This window comes from Pseudorca crassidens, chromosome 21 (genome assembly GCF_039906515.1).
Source record: "Pseudorca crassidens isolate mPseCra1 chromosome 21, mPseCra1.hap1, whole genome shotgun sequence".
Lineage (NCBI taxonomy): Eukaryota > Metazoa > Chordata > Mammalia > Artiodactyla > Delphinidae > Pseudorca > Pseudorca crassidens.
This window is the reverse complement of record NC_090316.1, coordinates 27,655,518-27,671,385: the sequence shown is the minus strand read 5'-3', so window position 1 is coordinate 27,671,385 and position 15,868 is coordinate 27,655,518. Positions and strand designations below refer to the sequence as shown.

At 50.2% G+C, this 15,868-nt stretch overlaps 1 protein-coding gene across 2 annotated transcripts in view; it reads right to left on the bottom strand.

The window, feature by feature from the left end:
• Positions 1–15,868, bottom strand: part of MYOM2 (myomesin 2) — an 82,643-nt gene that overhangs the window by 25,925 nt on the left and 40,850 nt on the right. For both annotated transcript variants that reach the window (XM_067721885.1, XM_067721886.1), the window contains exons 15-25: positions 13,897–14,080; positions 12,956–13,130; positions 11,385–11,506; positions 9,598–9,785; positions 7,600–7,726; positions 6,280–6,458; positions 4,753–4,867; positions 3,522–3,678; positions 3,326–3,432; positions 1,116–1,160; positions 422–558 (exon numbers count right to left, since the gene is read on the bottom strand). In XM_067721885.1, the coding sequence (XP_067577986.1) occupies positions 422–558; positions 1,116–1,160; positions 3,326–3,432; positions 3,522–3,678; positions 4,753–4,867; positions 6,280–6,458; positions 7,600–7,726; positions 9,598–9,785; positions 11,385–11,506; positions 12,956–13,130; positions 13,897–14,080 (1,536 nt within the window). The remainder of the gene's footprint in view (positions 1–421; positions 559–1,115; positions 1,161–3,325; positions 3,433–3,521; positions 3,679–4,752; positions 4,868–6,279; positions 6,459–7,599; positions 7,727–9,597; positions 9,786–11,384; positions 11,507–12,955; positions 13,131–13,896; positions 14,081–15,868) is intronic.

Genomic DNA, 15,868 nt, shown 5'->3' with positions numbered 1-15,868 from the left:
GCCTTCCATGGGCAGCTCTCAGTGGGAGGGGGACCTAGGGAGGCATTGCTCACATCAGGGCAAAAATATACCCCTTCAAAACTGTCATCAAGAGGGAATAAACTGATCCACTGAGGATAACCGCCGCCCCACGTAACCTGAACCTTTTCATAAGACCAGGTCTCTAAACGTAGTTGCTCATTTTTTAATTCCAACAGGCTTGGATTTAAAGGCCTCCTGATCTCTCACCTAACCGAGACCAAATCTCTGTACATTGCAAGAATCAACCACCTCTCATTCATGTTGTCAGCCTTCTAGGCCCCAACTTCTACAGCTCGAAAAGGGATGAAGACAGACCCAGAATACTGACTTTCAGGAACTGACCTTCCCAAGTAATACCTGGCCATCTCCAAAGCCAGAGGCCACGCACACATGAACTCACCTCGCTGTCGCTGACTTCTCTGTCATTAATGATAAAGCGGTAGCTGGCGTCTGGTGATAAGTGCTCAGCCTGCAGCCAGAAGCGGACCTGGCCCTTATCAAAAATCTCATAAGCTAATTCTGACTTCAGAGGAATTGCTACAGGGAGAAAAGAGATCTCAAGTCAATAATGCGTGAATCCTTGTGAGAAGGAATAGCTGTGCACTATAGGAAAATATCAATCCTCGTTATTAAATTTTTGGAGAATGTGAAACCCCGGAGTATTGAACTGGATTATGAAAACCAAAACAAAGAAATGAGACTCTAGTTGGCCTGGCGCTGCATTCAAAGCCTCCATGCCCCGTGAAGCCTTGCACATGCACGGTCTGCTTTCCTGATGGGCCCGGTGACCACAGATGGATATATTCTTTCTGAATTCAATGTAATCCAATAACTGAAGATCCCATTTGATACAATTCTCACTTGGATTAAACAGCCACGCTCAACCCGAAATCCAAAACACTGCATGCAGTGAAAATTGCTACACGTTACAATATTAGCTAATACTTGTTTTGAGCGAATTGTTGACAAGTGTGTAAAAGCTGGCGCACAAAACGAGGCCATCCTCTCCCCCGAGCGTCCCTTCCAGAGCTGCACGCGGTAACGAACATGCCTTCCCACAGCGCAATCCTGCTCTGAGCTCCAGGCTCACTTACTGGGATGTTTTATCTCATTGCTCAGCGTCACCAAACGTTCCATCTCTAAAATTAAGAGAAATATAATCACTGGTTTTGACCTGTACGTTCAGAAGCTGGCTTAAAAGCAAAGCAGAGATTAGACATCACATCACCAAGTTTAATTTGAGGCTGTGAAAGAAATTAGAACTGGGAGTTAAAAGGAGACGTGGGATGACTGTAACTTTGAATACTCCCTCCAGTGAATGGCTGCCTGCAACTAAGATCCTCACCGTTTAAAGAACCCACTTACTAACGGGACCCGTTAGGACGGGTTAGGGCAGAGGTCCCTGGGAGTGGGGGGCACTGGGGGGGAGGTGTATTCCTCGAAGAGAGGAAGACCTACAGAGGGGGTATGTAAAGGGACCCATTTCCAGATCCTCTAATTCCATATGAACTCTTTCCTGAAATTGGTCGTTAAAAGCGTCCTGCTTCAGCACCTCTCTCACCCACCCAGAATTTCACTGTGGTGTATTACCATGAATTTAAATAATAATGATACATTAAAAAGTAAAAATGCACTGCTCCTGAGACTCCCAAGAGCAAGTTAAGAAAAACTGAAGGTTCTAAACCATTTCTTTCCTTTTCCCTCCTTCCTTCCCCCTTCCTTCCTTCCTTCCTTTCTTCTTAAAATTAGCATTTAGAAATGAGACCATGGTCACCAAGGTCTGTATGCACCTGTTTATTTGAAATGAACAATGAAGCAGACTTTCTGTGACCAGAAGTAACTCCACCTAGACGGCTGATCTGAGGGTGAGGGCTGGCACCCCCATTAGGTCTCACAGTGGGAACTTCCATCCATCAAATGAGCTAACGGTGCAGCATCAAGGTTTTGCCTGAAATGTACTTGAGGTCCGTATACAGCATAAAATGTGCTGGAAATGCTCATCCTTCGCAACGATTTAAAATTAAGGTGAAAACGTCATCTGCAAACTTTCAAATGGAGCAGAGGAGTACAGCACTTGTCAGAAGTCTTTAAGGATGTTTTGCTAGTAAAGAGCTGTGTGAAGGCCACTGAGTGAGGGTCAGAAAGGGCAGCTTAAAATGCAGGTGAGCAGCTTCCGGTCCCTTCCCGCCTTGTCTGTGAGCAGTGAGCTTGCCAGGGAACCCAGGAAGCAGAGATGGTGCAGCCCCTCTGCTGTTCTACTGCTGGTCCCGTGAAATGCACATGGGCTCACCCCAATGCCCCCAACGTCTGCATGGGACCTGCGGACGCCTGCGGCCATCAGACCCTGTCCCCTCCCCACCCGTCCTAGGCGTCCCCCCTTGTATCCCTCTCCTGGGACCACACCCTTCACTGCAGCCAAGCAAGATGCCAGCTGATAAGGAAAGGATTAGACTATCAAACTTAAGGCATTTTAACTGAGGGCCCTCAGAGACTCAGAAGTTTTTAAAGGCCCAACGTGGAGTTTTGAGGGTTCTGTCCAATGCTACACAGTTCCGTCCACATCACTGACTAATCATCGTACAAACTTGTGAAACTGGCTCTGACCAGCACGGGGTGGTAGATAAGGGGTGGACACAAACATCAACCCAGGCAGTGGAAGAATCCTCCTTCCGAGGCCAGTTCATTGTCTGGGGGACTCAGATCCCGGCCCCTGCCTAAGAGAAATGGCTGCTTTTCCCCAGGTCGGAGTAAACCGACTTCCTTCACTTCTTTCTGCTGTTTTCTGTGTATAACAGAGCGAGTGATTTTAACTATGGAAATTAAATATTATTTCACACACATAAAAAATATATACATATAAATGTGTGTGTATATATATACATGTATGTGTTTTCTTCCATCATCTGATTATTCGATTATTCCATGTTGGGAGAAAAGGGAGGATTCTTGCATCTGTGCGCCTCTCATTAATTTCACGGACTTATTTGCTAATATGCTCCTTGCCAAACTAATGAAACGTAACTAAAACTCATCTCTAAAAGTACACGTGGAAGGCTATAAAAGCAATATATACAGCAAGAAATAAAATACTCCCGGACCAGTGATTTCTTTAGTGGCTAGAGTACAAACTCAAGAGTTTGTGTAATTTCCAAAGTAATTTTTGGCTTTAAAAAGGATTCCCCGCCCCCAGCCTCCTGCAAACACACACCCCTTTTCTAAGCAAATCAGTCTTTTCTCTGTTAGGGTCAATCTTTGAAAATGTTATAAAACCCCAAAAGGGAAGCCTATGTCCTACAGGTGTTACCTTTCTCATCCAAGACAAAGCTGGAGGACACACCATCCGTGTCACTGACGGACACAGAGTAAGTCCCTAAGTCCACTTTATCCAGATTCTTAAAGTACAGCTTCGAGCTGAAAGGGAAGGAAAGCCGGTATGTTAATTACTGTGTTTGCAGGCGTTCCTAAGAGGTGGTGATGGCCAACTCCAGAGTGGAACTTACTGGTCCCCCACGGTCTCGACCTTGAACCTCTCGTCACCTGCAATGTCCTCGTAGGATTTGCACCACGTGAAGTGAGAGGCGTCTGTCATCTCCTGGCAGTCAAAGCTCAGGTAGATGTCGCCTTTTTCATCCACGCCCGCGCTGATCTCCTTGGTGCCTGCAGGGCGAGAATGCCAGGGAGCATCTTAGGAACACGGTATCCTTCCGAGTCCTGTTTTTGGAGGAGGGATGGTCCAGGCGGAGGGCTTGTTTTACATCGAATCATCAGGTTTTGCCTAGGATCTACCCAGGACATGGGGCAGATGTGAAAGAGCGAGCCCTCTGGGCAGCTGAAGGAAAGCAGGGAAGTTCAAGTTTGGGTTTTAAGTCATCACATGTCTGTCCACTTCCTTTTCTGCATCCAGCACCGCTGGAGAAAACCCTCTGGGCTGCCAATCCCGGCCATAACGATCCTTTTGCCCTTTGGGATCTGACCCTTCGCCACTCCTGGGGGCCCGGGCAGCGTGGTTAGGGCACTTGTTTCCCACACACCCGGGCTCTACTTTCTCCACTTTTTCCATCGGGGGATTGTTTGTTTGTTTGTTCCTTTTTGACCAAGTGGACACCTGGCCCAACACAGGCCAGTCAGCATCTGTCCCTTAGGAATCAGAACTGGAGGAGAGACGCCAGCCTGAGCCAGGTGCACACAGACGCGCCCCTTCCAGGAGGACAGAGGAGCACAGAGCCGGGTGTGAGGGTATCCATGGAGCCAATCTCCAGGGAGGGGAGAAATCCAGAGAAAACATGGTTTCCGGAGATCCTTCTCCCCACGTATCCCGAGAGCTCACCCCCCTCCCCTCAGAAGCACTTCCCCGCCAAGGTCCCCTCAGCTGGGCTCTTACTACTTTTGACCAAGAGGATTGCCAGCGGCTTTATAATTTCTGATCAAAACTCAGCAGTAACATAAAAGACCATCGTCATCCCTGCACGTTCTACTGCTGAAATGAAGACCCCGCCACCCTGGCAGAATGACCTCACGTGCCCCTTGCTGCCCAGGATGCTGGGGGGGGCGGCATGCAGTGGGTCTTTGAAGACATGCTGTACTGCGTCTGTCAATCCAACTCCTTCTATAAATGTGACGGGTACCGTCCATGCATCTGCCGTCCATTCACACACACACACACGCATCCCTCCTCCCAGATCACCCTGCTGTGAGGTTTGCCCTGCTAACAGCCGAGCAGATGAGGCTCACCTGGCCTGGCCTCCACAAGTACCGGCTCTGACGTGTCTGAGGGCTTCCCCACCCCACTCCCATTTACTGCCCGGACACGGAAGATGTAGGTTTTTCCTTGGTGCAGGTCGCAGACCTTGAAAGAAGGAGGAAACGTCACATGTGAACAGACAGATGAAAATGACTTCATTCTTCATCACATTTTATTACAGACGTGTTTTCTTTTTACAAATAGCCTATTCTTCCAGTCGGAACAGCCATACAGAGGAAATGCAGAAGGGAAAAGGAGACGGGCAGGCTCATGACCTCACTTGGCGAGAATAAACAGGGTTGCTACTGTTCTGATATATCCTCTTCTTTGTTCTTTGCATATTTTAAAGCAGAATTGAAATCATATCATCTAGTTTATAATCTGGTGTTGATATTTAACATAATTCTACGGGAGTAAATATCATTTCACATGTGATTTTTTAGTTTGTGCAAAATATCCTATCATTGGGGCAATATCAAAATTAAACCCATCTTGGGCTTCCCTGGTGGCGCAGTGGTTGAGACTCTGCTTGCCAATGCAGGGGATACGGGTTCGTGCCCCGGTCCGGGAGGATCCCACATGCCGCGGAGCAGCTGGGCCCGTGAGCCATGGCCACTGGGCCTGTGCGTCTGGAGCCTGTGCTCCACAATGAGAGAGGCCACAATAGCGAGAGGCCTGCGTACCACACACAAAAAAATTAAACCCATGTCTTATACATCTACGGATGACGTATATTGTAATCTGCATTGATAACCAAAAATAAAATGTATATTAGCTAATTTCTAACGAATTCATTTAGCTGGATTCTGAGCAGTTTTTATTCATTCAGAAGACGACACTGATCTTGTTTCATGTTGTCCAACTGCTCTCCAGAGGTTGCTGTCCATTTACCTGTCACTCAGGTGCGGCCTTTCTTTAAGGAAGCACATTGCCTTTCTGTCTAAGCCACACCCCAGAGCCCACAACCCAAAGAAGAAAGCCTCTGATGAGGGCAGCTGGGTCCCTGGGTCTAAGCCACTGTCACCACTAACCTGACCCCAGTGACTGGTGAATTGCAGGTGCTAAAAACAGAAGTACTTGGAGAAAGAGGGGACAGAGAAATTACACATCATAATTCTGTCAAATGTGTTCACACTGTGTGTACGTGTGTATGTGTGTTTATCAGATAGACGTGCATCAGCGATCACGGGAACTGAGTGAAGTAAACGTGGGCTTGGTGCGGAAAGACATAATTCTAGTCATCACTGTGGAAGGCACATCAACACAGTCCATGACCGTGAAGTGTCAGCACCACCGGGGGTTGTCAGACGGCAGGAAGCAGAGGAAACCCACCCAGATGGTCCCCACACGCAGTCGTTCCCCACGTCCACGGAGGGGCGGGCGCCTCCTGGAACCCCGCTAGCTGGCAGCAGGGGTACCCGTTCATGTGCACAGTTCCGTGGGGGCTTTGAGCTAGACCCCCGACAGGGATGAAACATGTTCCCCAGAAGACAATGCCTGAGAAGGTGTACCGTCACCTTTAGGTAGCGATGTGCTGTGGTGGCCTCGTTGACGGTGATCCACTCTTCGGAATCCTCTTCCTTAAGGTCCACGAAATACCCAGAGATGGGGCTGCTGCCCGAATACACCGGGGCCTTCCAGAGAAGCACCAGGGACGTGTCCCGGACCTCGCAGAACGTCAGGTCGTAGGCAGGACCTGAAAAGTCAGGTGAGCCTGTGGACTAGTTCACGGGTCCACACGCTAGCCCGGGACCAGCAGGTACGTCTCACAGAGAGAAAGGTGTGCAGGAGACGATCCTGAGGTACCCGCCCACCTGCTGGGCTGGAAACCCAGGCATCACAGGACTCACCCAGGGAGTCTGACCACCCGGGGAACCAAGCTCTCACCAGCTCCACCAGCCTAGTACCCCAGGCCCGCCTGTGACAGTAACCAAGCCCAGGTCCAGGGGAGCCTTGAGCAGTAAAGGCAGGAGGGGTCCCACCCGAACCAACCACTCTAAGCCCCCAAAAGCCCCTGGGAACTTCTACGGCTTCTCCTTCCACTGACTCTTCCAAGGGGAAAAAATTAATTTCATTAAAACAAGTATCCCCCACCCCCAAAAAATAAAGAAGAAAAGAAAAAGCCACATCATCTGGCCACAGAACTGAACAGTTTCTAGAGCTTTTCAGCTTCAACTTCAGGTTCGTTGTTTCGTCTCACTTTGTTTTGTTCAAACCGTGAGCATATTATCCATGGCATTAGGGGTCCTGATGGACCGGATACAGAGAAATCAATGCCCAGTGCCTGCAAGTTTGTGAAAACAGTTTGAAAATGTGGAGCCGTGAGTAACTGCAGAGATTCTGTCAATGTTCACTTTAGAACCAGAGGCCCCAAGCTCCCATGTGCTCTGGGAGGAGGAGACCTGAGTGAAGACACAGTCAGTAAGGTCCTGCTGTCCCTACTCTGGCCCAGCTGGAGCCTCTCCTGCTGGGAGCTGGCCTCCCTCTGCCCCTTTGGGAGAAGTCCACCTGGCGCAGGCCTGCCCTGGACCCGCCTCCGGCCACAGCATCCTCGACTCGGGGGAGCAGCTGGGGGTGGGTGGCCCCACAGCCTCACACTTCAGTGCTAATGACTCCGTGCCTGTCACTGCCCTACCTGTGTGTCCACGGCCCAGACCACAGGGCGGGGCCACCTAAGGCACACCTCTGCCCCGGGCCTGGCACGTGGTAGTGGTACCAGGATCTGTGCAGAGTGACCGAAGCCTGCTGGCTGCAGAGGCTGGGAAGGCCCCCTCTCCGGCCAGCCCTGCATGTGCACGCGAGGTACCCAGGGGTGAGTCCTGGAGAGACCGTCTTACCCGGTTCTGGCGCCGTCCAGGCCTCGCACTTGAAGAGCTCGCTGGGGTCCGACGGCTGCCCGATCCCCACGAGGTTGGTGGCAGCAATTCTGAATTCGTAGAGTGAGCCTTCTGCCAAGTCCTCCACCTATTCAGAGGATGTTTAAATTATAGATGAACCCACAGACGTAGAAAACAAGCTCATGGTCACCAAAGGGGAAAGCAGGGGAGGGATAAATTAGGAGGTTGGGATTCACAGGTACACCCTCCTGTATATAAAATCGATAAACAACAAGGACCTACTGTACAGCACAGGGAACCACACTCAGTATTTTGTAATAACCTATAAGGGAAAAGAATCTGAAGAATACATATATACACATATGTGTGTGTATAACTGAATCACTGTTGTACACCTGAAACTAACACAACATTGTAAATCAGTCATACTTCAATTTAATTAATTAATTAATTAATAGGTGAAACAAAAGCTGCGTTACGACCCACGATCCATCGGGGGAAAGCGGGTATTCCTGGTTGATTTATAGATGGAACGGGAGGGTGAGGGACCTTGTCAGTAAGTCGAGTACGTGTCTGTGGAAGGTTATTGATCCACCTGCATGTTACAGTCACCACCTTCACCCCGACACGGTTTGCCTCATTCACTCCATAAACCCTCCCCCCGGGGATGATGTGATGACCCAGGCAGGAAGACAGGCTCAGAGACAAAAGCCACAAGGAGCCAGTGGAAGAACGGTGGGCGGGACCTGACCTCGGGCCCAGGCTCTCCACCCTCCACCCTCCACCCCCAGCGACACCGCACCTGGGGTGTCAAGGGCCCGGGACGGGAAGCATCCTCGCCGGGGGCGGTGGGGAGTGACCTGTCTCCTCCCCGCACACTGGCTGGAGGCCCCTGAGGGTCCACTCTGCCTGGTCGGTGCCACAGAAGATGGAGGGAAGGCCCTGGACCAGACCATCAGCCCTGCCTGGCAGCCCGGCCATGGGATCAAACACAGCATCTGGATGACATTGTCTCTGAACACAACAGCTCCCAAAGCAAGCACGAGTCACGTGGAGCCGCTTTATCCCCCGGAAGGCAGGTCTGGCCTCGTGGAATGCCGGCATTCAGAAAGTACGCGGGCATTTCCTCCGGAGTTTGGGACCTGACAGCCAATAGTAAGGTGTCCGGGGACAGCGTGCACAAAACACCAGGATCTTCGCACCGAGCTTGAATTTTGGCAATACGCGTCATACACAATAAAACGCATGAGAAATACGTATTGCATAAATATAGGTATTAGCACAGAATCTTGTACAAGACAGGGATTAGACCTCTTCTCCGCCGCCCGCAAAAAACCCCTCGCTTTACCGCGTGACTCCTGTGAATGAACAGGTGGGCGTGCTGCCCGGTAACCGCATGAGCTACCATCACTGACCCGCGTGTTCCGTTAAGTAAACACCTTCTCCCTCATCTCTCTCACGAGAAGCCCCGTGTGGTGGCTCACGGGGAGGAGTGGGGGCTCAGGGAGGCGAGAGCTGTTGCCCGCGGGCTGTCGAGGGCTCGCCTGGAGACTTGGTTCTGCTCTTTCTTACTCCAAGTCCGTGTGGCTCGCGCTCCCTGCACCCGGATGGAACGTGTAGTTGGGCAAGAGGCTCACTGGGAAGCCTGAGCACACGCCTTCCTTGGGAAACGGGGACAGACAAGCAGAGAAGCCTCGATCGTCACCGTCTCCTGCGCATCCTGCCCCGAGGCTGAGAGCTCCAGCCTCCAGGCTGGAGGCCGGATGCCGCTCACATCAACACCTGCACCTGCAAACGACCCACCTGCCGGCTCGCCTCCTCTGCTTCCCTTCTCAAGAGAAGATGCTCCGTGACCCTAAGTTCTCATGGTGAATTGTTTCATTCATTTTTGTTTCTGTGTCAAATTGCCTAATGTCACTGAACTCTGAGACACAGAACGGGGACCCTGCCCCACAGGAGAAATTGCCTGCAAAAGGGAACGAGTCCATGAGCACCCACCGTCAGGATCCTCTCTTGGAGAGGCGAGGCGTTGACCTCATGCCAGTTTTTGTGGTGAGCCTCTCTCTTGTCTATGTAGTAACCGAGGATGGGTGAGCCACCGCTGAACTTAGGCACCTTCCAGCCCAGGGTCATGGAGTGGCCGTCACAGTTCAGAAGGGTGATCCCGTAAGGATGGGACGGGACGGCTGCAGGAAACACATCGGGAAAGTCACCCGGATCTTAGTGCAATAACCATTAACCTACCGCGGCCGGCTCCAGCATCTCAGAGGGACGGGCAGCAACGGGAGATGGCCCTGGGTGCCTGTCCCCTCTGTCCTGTCCAGGTCTCCCTGCTCACCATCTTCGCTTGTCTTTGCCTCTTCTTTTAAAGAGAGTAAGTTTTTAAAAAGCTTCTTTCATATATATTTATTGCAATTTCTAAATACATCTTCCAATACATACATCCATACATACATCCTCCAATATTTCAATAATACAAAGGCCAAGAAGGACACTTGAGACAAAAGACTCTCCTCCTCCTCTAAGGAAAACCTTGAGAGAGCTGCTTTCTCATCACGCCCATGAAGAAAGACAACCTCACCTTCCACAGCCAGCGATGACCGATAGCCTTAGGCCAGTGAGTCTTAACTTCCCCCATAGTTATAGAAACTTCAGATTAATTCAAATGAGTATGAATTCAAGTTTCCCTTTTGAACACCCTGCTCGGAAATGGACCATCTTTTCCTAACAGGTTGAAGAGGATGTGTCTCTGCTTCCCCCCGTCCCCAACTCCGAACAACCTACGTCCAATCATCCTCTGTTACCCGAGATACAGGTACCCAGGAATGAGCTGGTCTTATTGCATAATTAAAACATAAATGATTGGCTTTCATTTAGTAGGAATGACTTGAAGAGGCTAGTGGTAATGTTTGAAAGTCCCTCCTGGTAAAAACTGATAGATTATAATGAGCTTAAAATAAGAGTTAATCTTTTACTATACTACCCACCTAAGTATCATCAGATTTGACATTCCTTAGAAATTCCAGTAACGTTATTCTATCTATTGTTAGACCAGAAATCATAATTTCTGAAGATACTTTTAGATTTAGTTGAAGACAAAAATAAAAAGCAAAACATTTCTCTCAGAAGTGAACAGATAATACTATGATTCAAAATGTGTCTAAGAGGCGATCGTGGTTCTAAATCTTCTTGAATACTTTTAAGTCATGGGGTCCATTTTATATGAAACAACCAGACCAACATTACACAACACAGAGCTGCACAGATCAAGCTTCCTAGGGCCCATCACTGCAAGTTCGGCCCCGAAGTGTTCTGTGTGGTCAGAATGATAATTGTGAAAGATCACTATTTATGAACAAAGCCACAGAGTTACATAAACATTTGAAATCCTCTGGAATGACGTTAAGTTCCTTGAGCTAAGAATAGCTGAAAAGGCCATCGACGTTCTGTTTTGAACACACCGATTTTGAAAAGAGACGGTCACACCCTACAGCATACATTGTAATGGGGACACGTGCGCTTGGAAACCAGTGTGACCTCTGATAATATTTTCTATTTTCAATTTGCATTTTACTAGCGTATTATCCTTTCTCCCTCTCACACTGGCATTTCCAAGCCAATTGATGAGAGGTTCCCACAGAACTGCATGTTCTCTGTTCAACAATTTACATCCACTTTTCCCCTCCGGTAATATTCTAAACGGCATCATAAAGGTTTGTTCATGCAGAAATGAAAACGTAGTGGAGAACCGAAAGCTGGCACAGAGTCGCCCATGAATTACTTACTGAGGGCGGCCTGGACTTTTATGACGTCAGACTCCTGAGAATTCTCACTCGTCCCAACAGCATTAACGGCTTTAACTCGGAAGATGTACTGCTCGCCGGTGGTTAGGCCGTGCACCACAAACCTGACAAAAACACGAATCGGGGGCGTGAATACAAGGCTCAATCCTTTTTCTTCCTACAACAGACACAGAGAGCATCTTGAACGCGCCACGAACATCCGTCACTGGGACTGAAAAGAAGTTTACTTCTTCGAGTGCCTCATGGATGCATATTAATTCCAATCAACACGCCACGTCCAAACATAAGCCAGCAACAGCCAACGACTCTGGGGCTGAAGGGAGCTGGACTCGGGGGGCGGCAGGGGCACCAGCTGCTGCCCGCGGGCCCCGGGGGGCGCGGGAAGCAAAGCCCTGGAAATCCTGAGTGACCTCACTCAGTGCCAAGGCTCCCCCTTCATTTCCAAGCCCTCTGGTTTTCTCTGCATCGAAGCTCTATTCTAAAGTAGGGTTCCTCTCCTTTCCTAAAAGAACTCACGTCTGTAAAACTTAGGGAGAAGGAGTGACACCACACTGGCTAAGATTTGGCTTGGAGACCGGCTTGGACACCTAACAGATTTTATGTCCTCAGTCAAGTTACCTAACCCCGGAAAGACTTTGTTTTCCCATCTGTGAAAGAGGATCATAGTACCTACTTCTCAGCACAGCCACCTCGCACATGGTAAGTACTCAGTAAACGTGAGCAATAGTTATTTATCTCCGAGTCTGCAAACATGTATCAGGCATTCACGAAATTCCTGCACTAGAATATTTGAGGTGTTTTGTTCTGGGAGCTCTTCCTGCACTTGCTGGCGTGGACTGTGCATAACATCTAACTTTAGCATCAGTTGTGTCTCTTCTTTTCCAGCCACAGCTTTTTCCAATTTATTGGTTTTTAAAGAGTGAAGAGGGAAGGGTGTCAGAGACGTAATGGATAACCCGTCCGCAGTGGAGGATCTGACAGCTATTTTCCTAAGCGCGTCCTGCGGGAACCCTAACACACCCAGGCCTTCCCTGCAGGCCGTGAGACGGGAGCAAGTCCGTGTCGGCAGGAAAGATGCTCGGCCCCACTGCAGGCAGAGCCGCTGTCGCCCCTGCACAGGAGCCTCTCTCCACCCCCTCCCCGGCTTTGTGCAATTGGTGGCCAGAGGGAGGGCCTGTCAGCTTTGTGAACAAAGCAATTTTAAAAGTTCAAAACATCAATACAGAGAAATAAAACACCCTTCCCGTCCCTGTCGCTACTTTAACTCTCCTGTTCAGGGTAAGTCTTAAACGCTGAGTACGTCAGGGGAGATGCTCTGGGGCTTTTCTTCATCGACAGACAAAGCACTTCAGCCACGGGGTAGAACTAGCTCCCCAGCTTCCAGCTCTGCAGCCCCCATGTGTGGGTGAGGAACCCGGCCCGTGGTGTGGACGTCACAGGTGTTCCTGCCGTGGCACCTGCACCCGAAGGCCCAGTGGGTCCCGGGGGGTGTGTGTCTCACGTTTTCTCGGGGGCAAGGATGTCAGGTGGCAGGGGACCCGGGCAGGCAGCACCTGTTGTAGCCGACGGGCTTGTGGTTACAGGGCTCCCAGACAGTGGACCCGGCCACGCAGCAGTCCACGTAGTAGCCAAGCAGGTCCTCCTCATGCTTCGGCTGGTCCCATTGCACCACCACTGACGTCCTTGTGTTCCGGGAGGTGACGACGCGGCCGGGGGCTGAGGGGACCACTGTGCAGGGGGGACAGGGACACAGGCTCAACGACACGGGAGTCTGGGGGCACGCCAGAGACCCACAGGCCCTCCCGTCCGCAGAGCTTCTGGCTTTAGATGAGATTTGGACAAGGAAGACGCTGCAGGGCAAGGGGGTACCCAGGAGGTTCCGGGCAGTCCCTGTGCTCTCTGTCCCCAAGTCCCTCCCTTCCGAAGAAAGAGATTCCCATCACGGAATCTCCTGCCCCTGCCGCCCCTACAGACCCATCCACAAAGCTCGCCCAGTGACGCACGCGCTTTACTACCCGGGAAGGAACTATGTGGGGATATAAAAATAGCCATTTAAAAAAAAATAGGACACAATTCTATCAGATTCAAGGGACTCTGCAAGGGACTCAGAATCAAACCATGGATTTCTCCCCTCGCACAATTCAGAATTTCTCTAATCTGTATCTGACAGCTTCTGAGAGGGAACTTCAAGCCATATGGGCAAGAAACGTGATGCATTTAGGGTTGGGTTTTTTGGGTTTTTTTTAAGTGGCCATTGCCTAAAAATATTGCTAATCCACTGATTGGTTTCATAAAAAGAAGATGGAACTTTGGAGAAATGTTGACCAAAACAAGGCAGAGAGATCTTCATCTCTTGTAAAACGGAATTTTAAGGCAATTTGAATTTTAAATCACGTGCGACACTAACGTCTTTATCAGCGCAGGTGCTGGTTGTCCGACACGGGTGACGTTGTTCGGGGCCCATCCTACAGTTTGGTCACTCGCGCTAACTCACCGATGGTGTCCTGGGCCTGAATGGGGGCGGTGATTTCCGACGGGTCGCTCAGGCCATGCTTATTTGCTGACAACACTCGGAACACGTATGGCTTCCCCTCGGCAAGATCGAAGACAGCGTATCGGGGGGACCTCACGGCCGTCTGTGCGTTCACCCGCTGCCAGCTTCCGCTCCCGACCACGGACTGCAAAGACAGGGGCCTCGATGGAGCCATGCTCCCCAGACCCGTGTGGGGGGAGGGGATGCTCCGCTCTGGCCCTCAATTACACCGCGGGGGACCCACAGCCCACGGCACCTCCGGGGCCATCAATACCTCTGTTCTGAATTTTAGGAAAAGGAAGCCAATTTGGAGAAGGAGGTGAGAAACTACGCAAAGTTGGAAAGGTTACCAGAGAACATTTTTACGTGAAAGCCAATAACTTATGGAAATCTTCAGGGAATCAATACATAGGTCGTAGTTTTAGTAAAGACAGGATGAACTCTAAACAATTAGAGATAATTGAGGAGCAGACGTGTAAAATTCCATCATAACTGCTCGCATTCCAGTTTAAACCTTTTGCTCTTTCTCAGCTATTATAGTAATAACAAAGGGACAGCCACCTAAATGACCAGCAGTAGGGTGGGTACATTATGATACAAAATGACACATATACACTAAATGTAGCCGTTTAAATTACTGTATAAAGATCTTTACTCAGAGGAGAGGAATTGTATCATTTTGTTAAATGTAATACAGGATGCCAGTTGTACGTATGATATATCAAGATATAAAAACCGATGGAGAAAAAGACTAAATATGTCCCACATGTTAATAATGACTATTTTGCGTGATCAAATTATCGGTGATTTTCATTTTGTTCTATATAACATATACGTGTTTTCCAAATTTTCTACGCTACGTGTTTAAGTTTTATCATTGGCAATTACTTTTAAAACTGGGATTACATGTCTAATTTAGTTTTTTCCTATAGAGATAAGCTCCCTTTGTGAAAGGAATCCTGAGGTAGTAAAAGTTGGGTGTACACTGACCCCACTAAGGCTGCCAGAAAGGACTGGGAAAGCATTTTGAACAACCCAGGTTTCTAGAAATTAGATCCCTGTTTAGAGAAGTCTTCTCTCATTTCAACAAAAGTGAAGTGGCTTTCTTGGACTGACACAGGCGTCCACAGTCAGAGGCCCCCTTGGGCCCGAGTATGTTCGCCATCTGGAGAGCAGGGGGAGGGGCAGCAGGGGAGCCCTGGGCACACTCAGCTGGGCCGATGGGAGAAAAGGACCCTGGGGCTGAAGGAGGCAAGACAGGGAGGGAGTGGGGAAAACACTGTTTGGGTCTTACAGCCAAGCTTCTAGAAAAGCTAGTGCCCATCTTCCAAGCAGGGCTGGAGGAAGTTCTTGGGGTTCTGCACCCCAAGAACCACAGGGCACCACTCCCTTCACCGCAGCCAAACTCTCAGCACATGAGCCCAATGTGGACAGGACAGGCCATGCGCCTTGGGCTGTGGCCACACGTGGGCTTTCCAAGCAGAGCTCACTCGGGGGAAGACGCGTGCTTCAAACTGTGCTCAGATGCCAAGCTATCAACCAGAGCGCCGCCGTTCCTAGCATCTTGTGCCTGGCCCTGACATAAAGTGGAAATACAGGACTAGACAGAGGACGCTGACTCATCCCTGTGGTTCCTTTTAGGCCTGATAGGAACCAAGGCCCCCAAAGACCACCTTGGATGGCTTGGGGCAGGACCGTCCTCCGTGAGCAAGAGAGAGAGGTGGGTGCCTCGCCCGGCCAGCTCACTGGGGAGTAGCCCAGTCTAGCTCCCTCCCGGGCTCCCTGCTGCCCCTCCCTCCCGGAGTCCCTGGACACCATGGCTCCCCTCAGGCTGTCCTGGAAGCTTCCTCTCCCAGATCACACACCCTGTATTGCTGCTCACCACGCGTGGCAGCGGGTAGGGAATGCAAGGGTGCCCTCGGTGAGGCAGGCC